This window comes from Apodemus sylvaticus, chromosome 9, assembly GCF_947179515.1.
Source record: "Apodemus sylvaticus chromosome 9, mApoSyl1.1, whole genome shotgun sequence".
NCBI classification, from domain to species: domain Eukaryota; kingdom Metazoa; phylum Chordata; class Mammalia; order Rodentia; family Muridae; genus Apodemus; species Apodemus sylvaticus.
The window spans coordinates 25,982,270-26,004,359 of record NC_067480.1 but is presented as its reverse complement, the minus strand read 5'-3'; the positions used below and the strand labels follow the sequence as shown (position 1 = coordinate 26,004,359).

Below are 22,090 nucleotides of genomic sequence, written 5' to 3'. Positions count from 1 at the left end.
CATGTTTGCTTATGCTTGCAGCCTAAGAGGGGCGAAGACAGAGGGACCACCAGGGCTTGCTGGCCAGCAGCCTGGTTCCAGCTTCAGTGAGAGAATTAAGTGGAAGATGATAAAGCAGGCCGCCCAGCATCCTCCGCCGGCCTCTGCATGCACAGGTGTTCACAGCCACACACAAAAATGAAGAAAAATAACTGCTATTAAAGCCCAGACTGGCCTGAAACTTAGAATCCTCCTGCCTCCAACTCCTAAGTGCTGAGATTATAGGTATAAGCTACCATGTAGAGCTGTATTTTGCTTAGTTAGATTTTTATGTTTCTTGGGTGTGATGGTTCATATTACCAGCCAATGTGACAGAATCTAGACTCACTGGGGAAGAGGCACGCCTGTGGGGATGGTCTCAGGAGAGGCACGCCTGTGGGGATGGTCTCGGGAAAGGCACGCCTGTGGGGATGGTCTCGGGAGAGGCACGCCTGTGGGGATGGTCTTGGCTGCCTGTACTGAGGTGTGGGCACCTGCTTCCTATGGCTGGCTTCATTCTCTGGACATGGGTCCTGGGCTGCACAGAATGGAGGAAGAGCTGAGCAGCAGGTGTGCAACTCATCACTACATCCTGACTATGGTTGTGATGTGACAAGGTTCCTCAAGCGCCTGTCACTGTGCTTCTCCACTATGATGAGCTGCAATAAACCTTTTCTCCCTTAAGTTGCTTTTGTCAGGATGCTTTATCAGAACAATGGGGAAAGAAACAAGGTCAGTGGTTATAAGCAAGCTGGCGAAGTCCTTTATTATTGTCCTTGACAGTTGGTCTCAGGGTCTACCTGCTGTCCCCACACAATGAATTATCAGTCTTTCCCTCTTTCTCATTCACTCTCTGAAACAATTTATGTAAAATGAGACTATCTAGTAAGCTTCTCTGAAATATTTGATCCTTGATTCAAAATGATAAATTCACTTTTAACCCACCTTAATGCCAATGGTGTCTCCATCTTTCAAGTAATATGGTCCCCCTTGCAAAGTATCTTGATTTTTCTTCTTTTTCCTTTTGGCAACTTGCTGATTCTATTGGAAAATCAAATATCAATAAAATTCAACTTGAAGTTTTCACTGGACTCTGCCACTATGAAACACCTTTGTTCTAATATCAGGCCAGTCAGCCCTGGTTTCTCTGAGAAAGCCCAACTTACCCAGCTAGATATTGGAAGCCACTCAAACTTTTCAGGAAAATATTTGGCAATTTCGATTTTCTCCACAGGAAGAGAATAGACATCAGCCACTCTCTGCCTCAAGGAGCCAGCAGTCCATCCCCTGGTGGTGTCCCATACCAGGTCTGTGGCCACAGAGTAGGCTCTCTCACCAGGGATGCGGAGCTGTGTCCTCAGCAGCACATCCCGGGGCCTACAGATGAGCAAAGCACAGAAAAGATGAATGCTGCAGAGTGTGAAGGGCAAGGCTACTCCATCCTCCAGTTTCTAAAAGGTGCTCAGATGGAGGTGGGGATCCCACCCCAGGTCTGCAGCAGAGCTCCTGCAGCAGCATGGCAAGGGCACAAAGCTACTACGGGGGTGAAAGCCACTGTTTACAACATAAGCTCTGCATATTATCCAGAGTCAAGTCACCCTAAAAGGGGGTCAAAACCATTCATGCAAAATATACAGAACAATCACCGATGCTCATAAAATACAGATTTGTAAGTCTGTTGGAGAAAGGCAGTCTTACTAGCAATCACAGCACTAGAAAAATCATGAACAAGACCCATTTTCATTTGCCAATTCAGGAAAGATTTAAATGATAAATATTCAAGGTGGGTTTATAGGTGAGATCAATACTCATGAGCTCTACATTTGGGACCAGAAACTACCTGAGACCTTTCTTGGAGATGAAGCATTTAAGAGATCTAAAGTGCCCACACAAGTTGGCTCCTGATCTTCCTGCCTATGGATGTGCTCTTAGGAAGCCACTGGGGTTGACTGAGGGTCAGACCTGGATGGAAGGGTATGTTTTCCAGAACAGGCTGACAGTAAGAGCAATCTTACTACAATGGGGAGAGGGAAGGCTAGTACTCACGGATACTCATGACACTGATTATAGATGATTTTGGGGTGCTTCATTAGTCTAAATAATTACATCATCACAGATGCTATTGCAGGTCTTGGGGGTGTAGAAATGAAATGAACATAGTGTTTACTCTCAGAGGGACTTATGTACCAGACCAGGAGACAGACACTTGGAAATCTATCTCAGCACACAGTGGGGATTGTGTCTCACCAGCAGACACTGGGAAGAAGGCAGTACAGGGGCAGCAGAATGATGGGTGAGACTATAAGTCATGTGCCATGAGGAGGGCTGTATTGCTAATACCTCAGGTTGTCAAGTGCTTGGTAACGTCTTGAATATGACAGAAAAACTAACAGTTGCTGCAGTTACACCAGAATGAGTTATAGGAAAGTCAGAAGGTTTCTAGAATACAATTTACTTTGTTTGAGGCAGGTCCTTGCTGGATAGCCCAGGCTGACCTTAAACTTAGGGTACTTCTCATGCTTCAGTCAGACCCAAAAATTGTGGGACAGTTCAGAAGCAGGGAAACAACACATTTCTGATCAGGTACCTACATGTTGATCACCTACATTTTTAGGAAAGCCACCACTCCATGGGAAGTGTGTGGCAGGCAGGCTTCCTTACCCCAGGTCCTCCTCCTTTTGAAGGAGCTCTAGGCAGAGCTCTGCTCTTCGGCCCAGTCTGTACTCCCTGGGAATTGAAATGGAGCAACCAAGTAAGTCACTAGGTTTTCTGCAAGCCCCAGGCCCAAATCCAAGTATTTTCCTGAAGAAAAGGACTGCTTTCTGAATGATGCAGCCAAGCACTCAGGCTTTTAGAAAAGGAGAGTATTTAAACACTGCTCCTCACTACACAGGAAGGCCCGGCTCTGAAGATGGGCAGATGCCAGTCAAATAGCCCTCCGGCCACAGTTGGCTGCATTGCTTTTTGGTTGATAATCAGACAGACATGAGAGAATGCGTTACGGCTGCTTTTGCCAAAGGAAGTCAAATGCTCCAAACACGCCCACTAATATTTCTGGAGGTGGAGCAGCTCATAACATGTCCTGAATATCAGAGGCTCACTCTAACTCCCACATCACTCTCAAGTCCTTTAAGTCATGATCATGTGGTCTCTAGTGCACAGAGAGAATGCACAATGCTGTCTATGTCTGGTCTTCGTATGGAGGCTGATGTTCTCCCAGAGTGAACTTGGGTGAGCAGCTTATCCAACTGACAAGTTCCTAGGGAGCGGCTTCCTGGGATAGTCTGGCTCATGGGACAGCTTCCCTCATAGGCCCATTGTGCTCCCTCTCCCTTACAGTGGCGGCAGGAGGGTGGCCAGGAATCCAGAGTCACTTACTTGAGCTGCCGCCAGTTAGTGCGCAATAGCCTGCTGGGGCGCTTGCTCTCCACCGTCCAGACTCTAAGCAGAGCTGTGGACTGGACAGCGAGCTTCGAAGCAGAAGGCAAGGCCATGGCCTAGAAAAAGAGACATATTGTCACTGAGTTTAACAGTCCTTGAAAACATCTGAATGACACATTCCATGACTTTGAGGGACGAGCACCTCAGTGTCAGTGTCAGTAAGTCAATCTATTCGAAACTCCAGGAGAGCTGCTTGTGGTAGGACATGCCCACGGCCACAACTCTTAGGAGGTAGAGGCAGGAGGATTAGGAGTTCAAGGTTATCCTTAGCTACATGTTTGTATTCCAGACCAGCCTGGGATACATCCGATCCTGTCTTAAAAAGTCAAAACATTACAGAAATATCTGTCTTAAATGAAATAAACCCTGGTACTGTTTATATTCCTTTCCATTGAAATAGACCAGAAAAATGAACCTTCTATTTTTAAACCCATTTTATTATTTTTACATTTTGAGTCAGGCTCCTGCTCTGTAACCCAGTTTGGATAATCCTCCTGCCCTACCTCTTGGACACTGTATATTACAGTACTGTCCTGGCTCTCATGGCTGAAAAACTACTGTTTGTTGTTTTGAGATAGGATCTCTCTATGTATCCCTGGCTGTTCTGGTACTCACTATATAGACCAGGCTGGTCTTGAACTTACAGAGATCCACCTACCTCTACTCCCAAGTGTTAGGATTAAAGGCGTGTGCCACTACATTAGAATCCAAAAACTTCTTAATCATGTTTTCACAAAGCCACTTAACCAATTCTCCATGGCTGTGACTCATACATGCAGAGTCTGCTCAAATAAAGCAAGGCTCATCTTCAGCTCTTATCTACATGGACACAAGTCTTCAATCTGCTCTTCAGTGACAGAACTTTTGGTTTTAAAATACTTAAGACTGGCTCCAACAGGGAGGCCCTCCTGTATGCTCTAACTCCACGGAGCAGGTAACTTTAAGCACCTTTTATACTAAGGATGAAGTATAGAAAGCAGCCTTTGTTTGATTTTTGTAACCTAAAAATGGCCATCTTTTATCTTTCAACTGAGTACAGGGAATAAAAAGGTCTTCCCATTTGTTTTCAGGGAAATGGAGCTTAAGTCTTTCTTAAGTAGGGTTATTTTATTCACTGGGGACACAAAAGATGCCCCTGCAGGTCATACTAAGTCCTGCATCTCTCCATTTAGTAACTGCCATGCCCACCACAGTCCAGCAGGACAAGACACTGTTTCATCACCGTGTGCCATCCATCATCCAGCCTTCCCATTTGTATGGTGAGATGTGACACACAAGACGACAAAACGTCCAGGTTAGGATCCTAGTACACATAGCTCTCTGCTGACTAAGGAAAACCCATACAACACAGCTTGGAATTGATGACATCAAACAAGTGGATCACGATGTACAGACAGTGTAAATGAAGAGCTAAAGGGAATGCTTTGAAAATGAGTCAAGAAGTCATGTTTCCCTAAAAAGTCAAAAGGAACATAAGCCACAAGCTTCTGAGGATCAATCCAAACACAAGCACGGCATGCCTGTGGGAACTGTGAGTGGAACCACCGGGCACCAGCACCAACAGATACCAGAAGTGTCTGTGTTGAATGTGGGCTGCCTGTTGGTACTTACCCCTGACCATGGCATATAACACATGCCATATCAGGACAGACTGTAATTGGGGGAAGAGGAAATAGAAGAATAGATTAATTAATATCTCCCTGGAAGAAGCCATATCAACACAAAGTGTGCTGCAGGAAGGGGCCTGACCTGAGACTTCAGTTCCACCAGTGTGGCCTCTTCTGAGATCTCCACATCTCCCAAGTAGAGAAGAGAAACTTCTGCAGGCTCGGGGCCAGGAGCACCTTCAAGAAGACAGAGATGCATGTTTGAGTAATCTAACTTTATCTCATATTTCTGAAGTACTCTGCCATGTTCTCGGACTGTAAACAGGCTCTCTCAATCAATGCCCAAGCCTCTAACCTGAGTCCTCTGCATGTGCTTGTGACTCCACTGTCACTCAGCATCCAGGGATTTTGCTCTCTCCCTGAGTGGCTACGCACTCTTACGCTCTCTCCCTGCTGGCTGCTCTGCTCCACTCCTCCATGCCTCACAGAAGACTACTGGCAAGATAATCTATGTTCTTTTCTTTCTCAGAACACATACCCAAACTTGTCATTTTCCTGAGTATCTTCCGGTGTGTGTGCATATTTAAGAGCAGGCTTTGTAAGAGGAGACAGACTGTCATGGTGGTTTATCTACCAATGTCTATTATGATGGGCTCTACATGGAAAAGGCTCAGTAATATTCATGAATGAATCAAGTCTTAACAAGAGGATCTATGTATGTTTGAAAATAAAACCCAAACCAAAAGATACCACCTAGCTGGTGGCATCTGCCTGTAATCTAGTACTTGGAGGCAGGCATAGGAAGATCACTGATGTTGGGGTCATTCTGACCTATAGTCTGGGTCAGTTAGGGTTATATAGCAAGATCCTGTCTCCAAAAAGGTAGATTTGGTGGCCAATGATGTGACATAGGAGATAAAGGTGCTTTTCTGTGAAAGACTGGTAACCAGAGTTAAGTTTCCTAATCCATGTAAAAGTAGAAAGAGGGAACCAATTCCACAAAGCTATCTTAAAACTCCCACATACACCCCATGCACATAGGCACACACAATAATTACAAACAGAACAAAACAAAAAAAAAGGGGGGTGTGGCAGCGGCATGTCTAATGTTCTCTCATGGAAAACACTATTAACTAAGATTTAGGCTCAGGATAGCTATACTCCTTTTTTGTTTTACTTATATTTCTTTGATTACTATGGAGCACCTTGTGAACACATACTAAGAAATTATCAGTTGATTCTACATAATTAAATTCTGTTCCTGAGTGGCTTTTTGTTAAATTCTTGCTTTTAGAGAGAGGGTCTTACTATGCAGTCCTTGGTTGGCCTTGATCTTAATCTTCTTACTTCAACCTCCTGAGAATGGGGAGCACAAGTGCACTCTACCACTTCCCGTTTACTAGTGGTTCTTATATCCCCCCAAAATCTAAAGGCTGAAACAGTTCCACTGTGACACAGAAGCACTACCCAAGGTGAACCTTCCCTTTACTAAAAAGGAAATGTTACAGTATATGAATACATCATAGCTGTCTTCAGATGCACCAGAAGAGGGCATCGGATCCCGTTACAGATGGTTGTGAGCTACCATGTGGTTGCTGGGAACTGAGCACAGGACCTCTGGAAGAGCAGTCAGTGTTCTTAACCACTGAGCCATCTCTCCAGCCCCACAATCATGATTTCTATCACCTAGATAATCTTTAGAATTGACAATGAACTAATATAATCTAATCAGAATAATTCTCTGCAGATGCCAAGGCTAACACTTAGGAGAGAAGAATTTGATTTACATTCATTTCATTGTACAGGTTTAAGACATATGAACAAATATGGTTATAAGATGTCGCAATCACACTTTATCCCTAAAGAGGTGGACCTGCTAAAACACATGTGTCCCCTTTATCCACACTTCCAGTGAGAAAGCACACTCTCTACAGGAAGGGAAACTCTGCAAAGGCAGTCCCTCCTCTGATGGGAGCAGTGTCCACTGGGATGCATGAGCTATAATCTGAATGCAGCAGCAAGTTTATGCTGCCTGTTATTTCAACAATTCAGCTGATGGTACCTGGGAAGCAGCTCCCGGGGTCTTTGGTATACTCAGAAAGACCCAAAACTATCCAGTGTGTATCTAGACTCCAGCTCTGGTTCCTGCCCTTGTGCTCATGGGAATGATGAAGCCACAAATATGTGGCCCATGACAGTAAGTGGGGCTGTTTCTCTGAGGCTCTTGAGAGCTGCTACATAAAAGGTCTTTGAAAAAGTACCAGGTATTAGTAATAGTCAAGATCTCTGTGCTAGTTTATTTTTTGGTCAACTTGACAGAAACTAAGGTCATCTGGGAAGAGGAAACTCAACTTAGAAAAATGTCTCCATCAGCCTGCCTGCAGGCAAACCTATGGGGCATTTCCTGATTGTGCACAGGGCTACCACTAGGGGATGGTTCGGTAAGAAGTTGGCAGAGGGTGAGCCTAAGAAGCAAGATTTCCTAAATGGTCTCTGCTTCAGTTCCGAGCTCCAGGTTCCCGACAGAGCTCCTGTCTTGACACTTCTCTCAATGATGGAAAGCTGGATAAAGTATGAGGCTTATTTGCCCTTCCTCTCTGAGTTACTTTTGATCATGGCAGTTTATCATAACAGGGTAGGCAATTGCTAAGATTATAGGACTTCAAAGAGCTTACAAAGCATTGCTTAATAAAGAATATTAGTATAAAATCATCTGTTAAAAAGGAATGACTAAATTTTCATTTTCAACTGTGTGTGTGTGTGTGTGTATGTGTGTCCTGAAAGCAGTCTGTGCACCATGTGCTTACAGTGCTTGAGGAGGCAAAAATAAGGTGAGATGGTTGAGCCACCATGTGTGCGATGAGAAATGAATTCAGGTCCTTGGGAAGAGTAACGTGCATTTTGATGTGAGTGTTACAGCTGACTCTTAAGAGCACTGTTCTTACCTTGGGTGGGAGCATCTCTCCAGATGCTACCTTGAGAAAAGGCACAGTTTAGGCGGTCCCAACCCTCACGGTGTCCTGACAGCCTTGCAGGCTGGTACCACCAGATGGGCATCTTCAAGTGACCCTGAAGAACAGAACATTTTAAGACTGAATCTTTACTTCATTAGTTACAGGTAGTTGGGAGCTTCCTGCTATTGGTGCTGGGAAGCAAACTTGGGTCAGCTGAAGGCTGAGCTGTCTCTCCAGCCCTCATATATACACTTTCTACTGGGATCTTTGAGAAGAGACTGGTGAGATTAAATTACAGGTCTGCGATGTAGTTCAGGGGTAGAGTGAGAGACTATCACATGCAAGGTTCTCACTTCTGTCCCCAGCACACACGAGTGAGTGAGTGCCTCCACATGGTGGGCTACCATGTAGTTACTTTAGAATGAGAGAACTCTGGATGTACTGAGACAGCATGCGCTTAAACATTAAATATGAATGAAAAAACCAGGTGGAAGTGAGGCATGATGGCTCATGCCTGTTCCTCCGGGACTTGGGAAGCTGAGGCACAACTGCCATGAATTCAAAGTTAGTCTTGGCTATACACAAAATATGGTACATAGAATATAATCATCTATGCAAATGAAAAATGCTCATGCATATACATATACACTGTATACATAGAAGACACATAGTTGAGTGTATGCACACCAAAGTGTAAACCTCTGGAGAATCCAGAGAAAACTGGATGCCAATATGGAGGACTGAGGAGAGGAAGGCCGGGGAGATAGGACATTCCAACTTTTCGCAACCCAATGCTTTAGATGTTTGGGATTTTATATTATATTACCTATTCAAACATTTAAAGATCACTGTACAAAGCTTAATAGGGCTCTATGAAATTATGAATGAAAGAGCAGATCCCATCTGTGATCCTCGAGATATGGTAAATAAACCCAGACATGGAACATGACTTTAGAACATGCAAGAGACATGGCCCTTCAGGGGAGAGCATAAAGGATGCGTGCCCTCAGTCGCTCTCGGCTTGTACATATGCACATTTCGATCCCTTCCCCCCCTCTATCTTTCCTTCTGAGACAGGTTCTTACGTCCTCCATGTCAGCCTCACTGGATGGCCATGCTTGGTTAGAGCATTTTCTTAGGAGGATGCACAAGGGAGACATGGATAGGAAGGACTCTTGCTTTTCATTTTAGAGCTTTATCATTTGACAAACAGCTTTCTATGCTGTCTGAATTTTCTAATAAGTGAATATCATTTATCCAAATATTGGAATTTGGAAACATTTTGCTTTATCATTTTGCCTTTTTGCATTAAAAATGAATAAAGAAAAGCAGTGATATGTAATGCTGGTTTAAAAAAAAAAAGCATCACAACAGGCTGGGCAGAGGCTCAGGATTAAGGTGCTTGCTGCAAGTGTGATTTGAGTTTGGACCTAGCACCTATGCAGAAAGACAAGTTGCCCCTGACAAGCTGACTGGCCAGACTAGCTGAATTAGCCAGCTTCAACTCCAATGAGAGCTGATACCTCAGTATATAAGGTGAAAAGGACAATAGCTGAGGTCAACTGCTGGCTTCAATATGCCTGTGAACACACATGTCCCCCACAAACATACAAACATTCCCCACATGTACATCATATGCACATTCATACACACACAGAGACACACATACAGACACTGTTAGCAGTGACAGCAGCTCACAATTATAACTGCACTTCCTGGAGATCCAGCACTCTCTTCTGGCCTCTGTGGGCACTAGGCACACACATGGTATCCAGTCATGCATACATGCAATACCAGTACATAAAAAATAAATAAAATACACCTTTCAAAGAAAGCAAAAACTGAAAACAAGATGAATTTATAACACTGAAAATATAAGAAATTAAAGAGCAGTAAATTATTAGTTTGGATGTAATGGTAATTTCTGGACTTTCGATGAGATTAAAATATTAAATACAATATAGATAGCTTTTTAAGCCCAGTACTCAGGAAGCAGGGGCTGATGGGTCTCTTTGGGTTCAAGGCTAGCCTGGTCTATTCAGCAAGTTCCAGGCCAGTCAAGAGTAGTATATAGTGGACCCTGGTCTCAAAAATAAGTTAAATATAAAAGTAGAAAAAATAATACTCTCTATATCACTGATTTTAAATATAATTTTAACTTAATCATATATATTAATATATAATGATTTTAATTTTATTTTACATCTTAATTTTATTTAGAAATTAGGAAGGAAATCTGCCTGACTGCTAAGATTTTGGCAAAGCTGTCTTTTTTTTTTCCTCATTTCACATCAGCATCATAGAAATAAGAAAACAGTAACTTACTTATAAAATGGCCATTCAGAAACAGTATCTTACCGAAGGAGGAAGTTTTCCTTCAGTTAAAAGCAAAGTATCCCCAGAACGGATCATAAGCTCTTTCAGTGTAGCATCCTGGGAACATAGAAATTCTTTTTGTCACTTCTGAAATGAACAAAGAGACCATTGGATCTTTTAAAGTCTTATACTTCTATTATCTTCCCAAGAGATAAACAACCAAGCAGACACTAAAGACAAAGGAGATAAAACTAAGAATAGGTATCAGAATACCATTGTGTATTAAGCTATGGGCACCGAGCAGAAGAGCCACAGAGGATTTGAGGAAAGAGACTGATTTGTGCAATGTGAGATGTCAGTGGTTCTTGGAAAAAAGGCTGGATTTGGAAACTAGAGGAAATAAAGAACTTGGTTGTGGTTGAGGGAGAAGAACAAAGGGCAAGTCAGGGCCACCGAGTCAAGAGCTGAGAGGCAGGAGAGCCAGAGTGCGCAGCGCAGCGTGGCCAGCAGAGCGGAGCAGTGGGCACGGCCTCGGTGTGGCGGAACAGCCACTGAACATGGTTGGGGCTCTGTATGCGGGACTATGTGGGGACCACCTGCCGGGCCAGGGAAGTTGTAGAAGTAATTTAGTTAAGAGGAAACAACTCTACTCTCCCCTTTTCTGGTCCCCCACTCCCCAAAAGTCACATAAGCCCCCTTCCCTCCCCCTGTTCTCCCACCCAAACCTTCCCACTTCCCTGTTCTGCTTTTTCCTTATACTGCAGTATAAGGAAACAACTCTTAGGGTCAAGTACTCTGGCAGTGGAAAGGGGCGAGGAGAAAGTAGAAAGGGTAGTAGGCCCTTGAAGGCCAGGACTAAATCTAAGAAAGACATACAAGACTATGATGGGAAAGAGACTGCCAAGTTTGAAAGGGACTTCAGCTTTGAAAACAATGAATGTGCTTTGAGATGAACTAATACTGATTTGGGGACTGATTATGAAGAAAATGCCCAGGCATGGTGGTGGATGCCTGTAATCCCAGCACTTTAAAGGCAGAGACAGGAGGAGGACATCTGAGGACAGCCTGGGTCTGTAGTAATAGTCTGTCTCTGGAAAAACAGTAGTCAGTTGGGGGGCAAGTGGAACTGTGTCACCAGACAAAAATTGGGACCTTGAACAGAATCAGAAATCCTGGAACTTCTCGTATCTGACAACGGTATGCATTTCATCTACTTTCAAAACTAGTTCCTGTTCTGGAACACGTGACCATGACACCGCACATGAGGACTGTGAGCACCAGTCACTAGCACAGAACAGAGTTCTCCATGCTAATGAGGTATCTAGATGGGCTGGCCCAATGGTTTAGCCAATAAGCTTCCTCTCACAGACACTCCTTCCTGCAAAAAGTATTTAATCTCTGGCCCACCCTGAATAAGTCATATGGACCAATTTTCCAAGGTGAACAATATACAGTTCGGACAAACAAAGACTGTCTCTCTCATCAAGAACCACTGTGGGGGAAGCCTTCACCATATAGAACCATGCTGCGTAAGTTTCCTGCAGAAGGCTCCTCTGTCCTTCAGACAAAGACACTCACCCCTGAGCTAGCTCGAATTTCCCCTACCCCATCGGGAGTTTGTGAAACCCTGCCTCCTCCATCTCAATCTGTGCTGTTTCTCACTTGGACTCCCATCTTTTTTTTTTTTTATTCGATATATTCTTTATTTACATTTCAAATGATTTCCCCTTTCCTGGATCCCCCTTCCCGAAAGTCCTATAAGTCCTCTTCCCTCCCCCTGGGGTCTACCTTCTTGAGTTCTTTGCATATCTTTGTACATCCCTCTGTCGGATGTAGTGTTGGTAAAGATCTTTTCCCAATTTGATGGTTGCTGTTTTGTCCTTTTGACAGTGTCCTTTGCCTTACAGAAACTTTGTAATTTTATGAGGTCCCATTTGTTAATTCTTGATCTTAGAGCATAAGCTATTGGTGTTCTGTTGAGGAATTTTACCCCTGTGTTGGGCTCCCATTTAAAGCTGCCTTCTGCCACCCCCCGAGTGCCCTCCTATTTTGTCTGCTCAAGTGAGTGGTATTTACACACCCCAACGGCAGGATGGAACTCAGACCTGCAGACAATGAAGAGGCTACCTAATTTTAACACCTCAGGATTCTCTGACACCTGCTTCTTATTCCCAACCCTACCAAGACTCAAGGGTGCTCCGTGGACTTTACTGGTGTCCCAGTGGAAGCCCTGTTGTGCCTGTTTAAAAATGTAAACCACTGCTGACTCCTAGACAGACAGCAGGAAGGTGGGAGGGGCATAGTGCTGAGCACAGCTAAGAGGCCAGAGCTTCTTTTGGCCACCTGCTAAGAGTGAGTGTAGATGGTGGGGAATCCTCTGGGTATATGCCCAGGAGTGGTATAGCAGGATCTTCTGGAAGTGAGGTGCCCAGTTTTCGGAGGAAACCAGACTGATTTCCAGAGTGGTTGTACCAATTTGCAACCCCACCAGCAGTGAAGGAGTGTTCCCCTTTCTCCACACCCTCTCCAACACCTGCTGTCTCCTGAATTTTTAATCTTAACCATTCTGACTGGTGTAAGATGAAATCTTAGGGTTGTTTTGATTTGCATTTCCCTAATGACTAATGAAGTTGAGCATTTTTTAAGATGCTTCTCCCCCATCCGAAGTTCTTCAGGTGAGAATTCTTTGTTTAACTCTGTACCCCATTTTTTAATAGGGTTGTTCGGTTTTCTGGAGTCTAATTTCTTGAGTTCTTTGTATATATTGGATATTAGCCCTCTATCTGATGTAGGATTGGTGAAGATCTTTTCCCAATTTGTTGGTTGCCTATCTGTCCTCTTGATGGTGTCCTTTGCCTTACAGAAACTCTGTAACCTTATGAGGTCCCATTTGTCAATTCTTGCTCTTAGAGCATACGCTATTGGTGTTCTGTTCAGGAACTTTCTCCCTGTACCGATGTCCTCAAGGGTCTTCCCCAGTTTCTTTTCTATTAGCTTCAGAGTGTCTGGCTTTATGTGGAGGTCCTTGATCCATTTGGATTTGAGCTTAGTACAAGGAGACAAGGATAAATCAATTCGCATTCTTCTGCATGCTGACCTCCAGTTGAACCAGCACCATTTGTTGAAAAGGCTATCTTTTTTCCATTGGATGTTTTCAGCCTCTTTGTCGAGGATCAGGTGGCCATAGGTGTGTGGGTTCATTTCTGGATCTTCAATCCTGTTCCATTGATCCTCCTGCCTGTCACTGTACCAATACCATGCAGTTTTTAACACTATTGCTCTGTAGTATTGCTTGAGGTCAGGGATACTGATTCCCCCAGATTTTCTTTTGTTGCTGAGAATAGTTTTAGCTATCCTGGGTTTTTTGTTGTTCCAGATGAATTTGATAATCGCTCTTTCTAACTCTGTGAAGAATTGAGTTGGGATTTTGATGGGTATTGCATTGAATCTGTATATTGCTTTTGGCAAAATGGCCATTTTAACTATATTGATTCTACCGATCCATGAGCATGGGAGGTTTTCCCATTTTTTGAGGTCTTCTTCCATCTCCTTCTTCAGAGTCTTGAAGTTCTTGTCATACAGATCTTTCACTTGTTTGGTAAGAGTCACCCCAAGATACTTTATACTGTTTGTGGCTATTGTGAAGGGGGTTATTTCCCTAATTTCTTTCTCAGCCTGCTTATCCTTTGAGTATAGGAAGGCCACTGATTTGCTTGAGTTGATTTTATAACCTGCCACTTTCCTGAAGTTGTTTATCAGCTGTAGGAGCTCTCTAGTGGAGTTTTTTGGGTCACTTAGGTAGACTATCATGTCGTCTGCAAATAATGATAGTTTGACTTCTTCCTTTCCAATTTGTATCCCTTTGATCTCCTTATGTTGTCGAATTGCCCGAGCTAGTACCTCAAGTACAATATTGAAAAGATAAGGAGAAAGGGGGCAGCCTTGTCTGGTCCCTGATTTCAGTGGGATTGCTTCAAGTTTCTCTCCATTTAGTTTGATGCTGGCTACCGGTTTGCTGTATATTGCTTTTACTATGTTTAGGTATGGGCCTTGAATTCCTGTTCTCTCCAAGACTTTAAGCATGAAAGGATGCTGAATTTTGTCAAATGCTTTTTCAGCATCCAATGAAATGACCATGTGGTTTTGTTCTTTGAGTTTGTTTATGTAGTGGATTGTATTGATGGATTTCCGTATATTGAACCAACCCTGCATTCCCGGAATAAAGCCTACTTGATCATGGTGGATGATCGTTTTGATGTGTTCTTGGATTCGGTTGGCAAGAATTTTATTGAGTATTTTTGCATCGATGTTCATAAGGGAAATTGGTCTGAAGTTCTCTTTCTTTGTTGGATCTTTGTGTGGCTTTGGTATCAGCATAATTGTGGCTTTGTAGAAGGAATTGGGTAGTGTTCCTTCTGTTTCTATTTTGTGGACTAGTTTGAAGAGTATTGGTGTTAACTCTTCTTTGTCCCCACCATGTAATAAGGATACATGCTCTACTATGTTCATAGCAGCCCTATTTATAATTGCCAGATGCTGGAAAGAACCCAGGTATCCCTCAACAGAAGAGTGGATGCAAAAAATGTGGTATATCTACACAATGGAGTACTATTCAGCCATTAGAAACAATGAATTCATGAAATTCTTAGGCAAATGGATGGAGCTAGAGAACATCATACTAAGTGAGGTAACCCAGACTCAAAAGGCGAATCATGGTATGCACTCACTAATAAGTGGTTATTAACCTAGAAAACTGGAATACCGAAAACATAATCCACACATCAAATGAGATACAAGAAGAAAGGAGGAGTGGTCCCTGGTTCTGGAAAGACTCAGTGAAACAGTATTCGGCAAAACCAGAACGGGGAACTGGGAAGGGGTGGGAGGGAGGACAGGGGAAGAGAAGGGGGCTTACGAGACTTTTGGGGAGTGGGGGGGGGGCTAGAAAAGGGGAAATCATTTGAAATGTAAATAAATTATAACGAATAAAAAAAATAAAAAAAATAAAAAAAAGAGTGAGTGTAGATAAGGAGGTCTGAGGCACTGAAGACCAACTAGTAGACTCCATGGTTTCCAGCTGCCTACAGACTCTTTCCTGCTTCTGGACCATGTGATATTTACTTACAGAGAAATTCTGGGATCAAAGTACTTGGGGGTTGGAGTTCGAATGCCTTCGAAGCTTTCTAGCACGCTCACGCCATCTGCTCGCTGAAATTCTCCGCTCGCTGACACACTACTCAAGCCTGCCTGCTGCTCACCATGGCCTTACCACTCATGTCAGAATGGTCCTCCTAGCCCACACCCGCCATTTACCAGAAACCAGTGGGGAAAGGGAACACAAATAGACACATTTATAAAGTCTTTTTTTTTTTGTATGCTAAGAAAGAATAAAACTTTTTTTCTTTATTTTAGAATTGCTCCTATAATGGAAAGAGAGAATTGTGTATGAAACTATGAAATAAGCTTAACCATTTTTTTTTTTGTTTTTTTGTTTTTTTTGCTTTTTGGATTTGTTTTGAGACAGGGTTTCTTTGTATAGCCCTGGGTGTCCTGGAACTCACTCTATAGACCAGGCTGGCCTCGAACTCAGAAATCCGTCTGCCTCTGCCTCCCAGAGTGCTGGGATTACAGGTGTGTGCCACTACCGCCTGGCTCATAAGCTTAACCATTTTTAAGAGCAAAATGTAGAAGAGATGGGCTGGCAAGTTGGCTCAGTGGGTAGGGTAGCTTGCCACCAAGCCAGGAGAACTTGGTCCTACAACATAAAGGCAGAATGAGAGAACTGACTGCATGAAGTTATCCTTTAAACATCACATGCCTGCTGGGCACATGTGGCACATTCCCCTCCCCAGCACACACACAATATAGTAAGAAAAAAATATTTGAAAAACATAGAGAAAGGCGCTTACCTCTTCACATAAAGGCTCACCAGCTTCATAGCACCAATCCATTTTCCTTAAGTGCCACATCTCTCCTAGGAAGGAATTAATAGCAAAATGAGAAACATTACAGTAGACACTGTAAGAGTCTGTTAGGATCTTCTAGAGACAACAGGTATCAAATGAGGCTCTATCCAATAGCAGACAGTCATTTTTTGTTTGAAAAATTATGTCTTCCACAATATGAAAAACATTAAGTTGGTCCTTCAATTTGTTTAGCTTGCTTTTCTCCCAGCAAGAACTTGTGACTCAAACCCACATCCTCACTGGGGATACAGCCCAGGAGCAGCACTTACCTGTTAGGAGCAAGCTCCGAGTCCACACACATAGCCCAGCTAAGCACAAAAGAAAAGAACATGCAACCACGGTGTTCTTGCTGCTGTCCTACATACAGTGTTTACTCCGTAGCTTTGTAATACGTATACTAGATTACATATAATACACACACACACACACACACACACACACACACACGCACATGCACACGCACATTCACACACTCACACACACACATACACGCACACTTCTAAGTATAGACTCTCTTCTGATAGCCCTAGGAAACTGAATTTGATTTTGGTACAGCACCTGAGAAATTTCTCAGGTATACAAGGAAACTTAGCAGTTAATCTAACAAAAATAGACAGTACTTCCTGAGTACCGTGTTCATGAAATGAGTGTGAATTAAATACATTTTGACTAGAGTTTGATTAGAGTCCTGTTTTTCAGTAGACTGACTACCCTGGTAAAATGAAAGGTACTTTTAAAAAATGTTGGGTTTTTTGTGTGTGTGTGTTGGGCGAAAAATGTTGAATGGGGCAAGTTTAAAAACCTGGTTATTAAAAGAATAACAATGTTGATAAATATACCTAACAGGAAAGGTATACTGACTTCTTATATTTACCTTCAGGTAAATAAAGTTTTCAATTTTGATTCTCCACAGTACCCTTCTTTCTAAGAACCTGGTTAGTTTTGGTTTAAACATATTAAGATTTGTCAACTATCTTCCTTCTTCCTTTTTTTTAAGGGGTTAGTGGTGCAGGAGGAAGCAGAAGAAGAAATCAAGGGCTTTGCACGTACTGGGAAAGTACTTTGCTGCTGACACACACTACCAGCTCTTGTTTTGTTGTTGTTGTTCTGAGATAGGACATTGCTGTGCTGCCAGTCTGGCCTGAAACTTTGCTTGTTTTCTGAGACAGAGTCTCCACATAGCCCTGGCTGTCCTGGAACTCACTACGTAGATCAGGTTGGTCTGGAATTTAAAGAGATCTTCCTGCTTCTGCTTCTCTGGTGCCATCCCAGGGCTGGCATCCTAGGTTTTGTAAGAAAGCAGTTTGTGCAAGCCACAGACAGAGCCAGCCAGTCAACAGCGGCCCTCTACTGCCCTTGCATCAGCCCCTGCCTCCAGGGGCCTGCCTGTGTGAGCTCCTGTCCTGACTTTCTCCAATGACTGACTACAAGGTGGAAGTACAAGCCAAACAAACCCTTTCCTCCCCAACTTGTTTTTTGGTTGTCATGTTTTCTTTGCAGCAACAGAAAGCCCGTCTAAGACAAGCTGATATAGTGCTGGGGCTAATGGTGTGTCTTCATGCCCAGGGGCCAACAACTTTTGATCTTCCTGCCTCTCCCTCCAAATGCTGGGATTATAGGGATGGGACAGCACATTGGGCCCTTATAATCTAAGTATATATTTTTAAAAATGATTAATGAGTTACAAGCGAATATCATCTTTACACTGAACTGCACAGTGTAAAGCAGAGAAATACTGCCCACTGGAAGTCTGGGCACGCCTTCTAGATTCTGGAAGCCTCTGCTTCCTCATAGGAACTGGGGCTCGGTTGAGGGCTGTCAGGCTGCTACAGGACAAACGAGGTACTGCATGTGCACTGCAGGAATGCCGCCCACTGACAGGATATAACTTCCCTCCCTGAGAGGGCCAGGGCCTTTGCCTATAAAGAAGCTTGGGAAGAGCAGAGCCCTGCAGCAGGCACTAGGGCACCCCGCCAAGCTGACTGAAGTGGTTCTGCATGCAAAGCACTTTCCATTATTCTCAACTTATTATCTTCTTCATTTGTATTTTCTAATCTACAACATAAGAAAAAAAAACATGTGCAATTAAATTTTGGATATTGTGATTTTTTTTTGGAAATCAGTAAAAGACCTGAACAGTCCCAGGTAGTAGAAACTTTAGCTTTCTCTGGGTTAAACCTGCACCAGACCCAACATTGGTTGTCTTTACTTAGCAGTAATCTGCCATTACTTTTAATCTGCGAATAAGAACTAGGAGAATTTGTTATGTACGCACAAAATTTAAGCTATATTTCCCCACAGCTCTCACAGAAAGAAGCCAGTTGAGACTCTTTCGCAGAGACTCTAGGTAACTGCTTTAAAGGACAGGAATAGGGTTCATTATCACAGTAAACAACTTACCCTGCTGACCTGACTTCTGCAGCATTATCTTTAAACACTGTAAAAAAAAAAAAATGTGTTCAATGTTAGTTTTCTGTTTCTGATCTCCATAGGAGGAATCCAGACTGTGAACCTGGACTAACTGAAATCTGACTCTGCTTCACTGTTCATGGATAAACACATGCACAGTCTCGATGATTCACAGCTAGCTCTCTTCTAGGAGCTAAGAAGGGCAAGCCAGGTGTGGAAACAGTTTCTGTCACTTTCAGCCAGGACTGTTCACAGTACTAGGCATGGTGGGTGGCACGACAGTAATTACAGCCACTTAAGGGTTAAATACAGACCAAGACAAAGCCAGAAATATTTAATTCACTTATTAAGAGGACAAGCAGAGCATGCATGACTGAGTACTGGATACACTTAGGAATCCTACAAAGAGAAGCCAGCCTGAATTAAGACCCAGAAAATACTCCACACAACTCTCAGGAAAGAACTATGGAAGGAAGCCCTGACCTCACAGCACAATGCAGAACATCAGACAACACATGACAAAGATTAAAGAGACAAAAGCATAATTCACAACATTCACTTCCTGAGGAAAAACATTCCTAAACCAAACTCATCTTAAAGAAGAAAGTTTGAGTGATACTACGTACCTAAGAGCAAAGAGAAGGAAAAACCAGCTTCTCATTACCTATCAGAGACCTGAGGTCTAGTTTGAGAAGGGAAGCGAAACATGTCTAACTTTTTGGTCCCTAGCATCTAGTACACACAAGGTGACCAGTGTTTTCTTGCAGTATGTGAGCACGAGAATGAGGGCGTGTACATGGACTCCATGATCACTGAGGTAACGAGTTCTATGTATGTAGCCCTGCCTAGCCTGGCACTCACTGTGTAGCTCAGGCTGCCACAAACATATAATGCTCCTGCTTCAGCCTTCTGAGTACCAGCATTAAAGCACGCCTCCTTTCATTTATTTTCCCCTTCAAACCCCTTTCTGATTTTTAAACTTTTTTTTCCTTACACAGGCTTGTCATTCTCCCTGAAGTTCAACCGTCCCATGTTGACAAGTGGACCTCAGGCTCTACAGGGAGCTTCACTGTCTTTTGTGATGACATGCTGTAGCTTGTCATCCACAGTTTTCTGACCTAGACAGAGTACCAGCATTTACTCCAGGATGCCCGGGTTCCTCCGTCTAGAATCAAATAGCTAAGACTAGCAGCTATCCTCTGGTGCCAGGGCTGTTTCCTGCTACTAAGGTGCTCAGGGACTGTAAACTGTGGCAGTGGATAAAGCAAGAAAGCAGACAGATTTTAAGAGAAAGTAGATGCATTTCATTCAGAGTCTTCTAATTCAAATACAGGAGTGCAGGCTTACTGAAAATCCCAGCTCTTAGTGATACCAACACAATTCTTCATTTATTTTTCTCAATACACATAAACACATAAAACCCTTCAACCCTGTGTGATTTTACATGTATATTAAGTAGGAAATACATCAAAAGGTTAGTAGTAGTGGGATAAGAGATAATGAAGGATTACAGTATATTCCTCATTTCTTATTTAGAAACAGGGTTTCTGTCACTCGGGCTAGCCTTGAAGTACTAGACAGATGAAGATGACCTTGAACTCCTGATACTTCTATGTTCACCTTTCAAGCGCTGGATTATGGGTGTGTGCCACCCTGTCTGCATAGCTCACATTTCTGTAGTATTACTGATCATCAGAAAAGTAAAAAGTAACAAGAACAATCTTATTTAAATGTCTCTGTTGGCACAACTGTCTTCTGAATTTCCTTTTAATGAGCACAAACAATTTCTGAAAGCATGTACTGTGTTAGCCCTCATCTTATAACTTCCAAATCCTGACACAGGATACCATGGGCCCCAAACCCAAAGTAATTACTTACATCTCTCACTGAGAGTGTTTCTTCTACTATGACTTCCATCTCTGCCCCAGGGTGAATGTCAGTTTCCAGAGCAAAAAACAGGAACAGCTATGAGCAAGACAGAAATATGAACATAAATACCCTAAGAAAGTAGAGCTGAAATACCCTAAGAAAGTAGAGCTCCAGGCCCATAGAGAACTCATAAAAAGGTAGAGAGAGCCCCAGGCGCACAGAGAACTCAGACATAAAGAGCCCAGAGCTGGGAGCACAGTGCTGGCCCAGCATTCTGAAGACTCTGGGCTTACCCAGAATTGAAACATGATGCAGGAAGGAAGGCAAAACAAAGAGCGAATTTGTGAAAACAAGATGGTATTGAGTAATTCTGCATTATCATTTAAATGGCACTCTCACTTCCTGAAAGCAAAAGTAAAACGCTACTCATAAGAACTGGACTCTGAAAAATTTTTATACCATTTACCCGTGTTCCCACTTTTGATTCAGTCGCTCCACAGGAATCTGCAGTCTGTGGTTCTGAGACATTTAGTTTTATTCCGTACACTACAGTCCCCAAGGCCCTATAGGAAGAAACAGGGGCTTCCTCATCAGTTAGGCTCTTTTGAGCAGTTCTAGCTACCAGTCTAACTCCCCCTCACTTGCCGCAGCAGCCACTGAAGGACAGTGGCTGGGGAAGTAATAAGATCTAGGAGTCAGGGGACCAGGACCAAAGCCCAGACTGCCATGCATAAGGCAGGAATGGAGCTATGCTAATGACATTTCACTTCTAGGAAGACTCTGGCAAGGGTCGTTTTGTGGTATTTTATACAGAAGGTGATGCTGAGGAGGATGAGAGCGAGGGAAGCTTCTACATCCCTGAAAGACTCACTTACGCCCAGTCAGTATTTATAGTTTATAACAGATACTGGTTCAAACTAGTGGCCCCTCAACTTTACAAAATCTTCTCAACTACAAAACGGACCTCAGAAATATGTGTTGGAATGGTTTTGGTTTCAACAGTATTAACAGTATAAGAATTTAAAGAAATTTAAAGAAACTTTTTTATAGAAAATCTATTACTGGAGAATTAAATATATCAGTTACAAAATATAGACATTTTGGTTGGGAAGGGCCAACTCTGTACTGCTGGGCGGTACTGTACCTGAGAGGAGGTTGGTGGTTTTCCCAGACACAGTCCCACGGAGCTTCCCATCTTCACCTCTGCTTCCTCCAAAGTGCTAGTATCTGGTACTATGAGGAAATTTGATAACTAAATGTATATTTTGAATTCCTACCTTTCTTTAGTAAAGTGACATTATTTTCTTGAACCAAGAGGATCGAGGCTGGCTCAGAAGGAAAGTCTGTGCTTATCCTGAGCAAAGCCCTGAATTCCACCCAGCACCACCACACTATTACTAGATGTTTATACACACTCTAAAGAAAGAATATTAAGAGAAAAAGGTGAGCTGTGCTTCATGTTAAGTAGCACATGCACCGTGGTTATGTTTAATTCTCACAGTCTTACAGT

At 43.1% G+C, this 22,090-nt stretch overlaps 1 protein-coding gene across 6 annotated transcripts in view; it reads right to left on the bottom strand.

The window, feature by feature from the left end:
- Usp40 (ubiquitin specific peptidase 40) overlaps window positions 1–22,090 on the bottom strand; it is a 69,977-nt gene that overhangs the window by 3,580 nt on the left and 44,307 nt on the right. For 4 of the 6 annotated variants that reach the window (XM_052192995.1, XM_052192993.1, XM_052192996.1 and 1 more), the window contains 11 exons: window positions 21,725–21,813; window positions 20,590–20,676; window positions 18,703–18,739; window positions 16,246–16,310; window positions 10,379–10,453; window positions 8,012–8,135; window positions 5,209–5,303; window positions 3,397–3,515; window positions 2,680–2,745; window positions 1,185–1,395; window positions 964–1,059 (listed from right to left, as the gene is read on the bottom strand). In XM_052192995.1, the coding sequence (XP_052048955.1) occupies window positions 964–1,059; window positions 1,185–1,395; window positions 2,680–2,745; window positions 3,397–3,515; window positions 5,209–5,303; window positions 8,012–8,135; window positions 10,379–10,453; window positions 16,246–16,310; window positions 18,703–18,739; window positions 20,590–20,676; window positions 21,725–21,813 (1,064 nt within the window). Of the gene's footprint in view, window positions 1–963; window positions 1,060–1,184; window positions 1,396–2,679; window positions 2,746–3,396; window positions 3,516–5,208; window positions 5,304–8,011; window positions 8,136–10,378; window positions 10,484–16,245; window positions 16,311–18,702; window positions 18,740–20,589; window positions 20,677–21,724; window positions 21,814–22,090 lie in introns of those variants that run through there. The other 2 variants (XM_052192999.1, XM_052192997.1) reach the window with 2 other exon arrangements.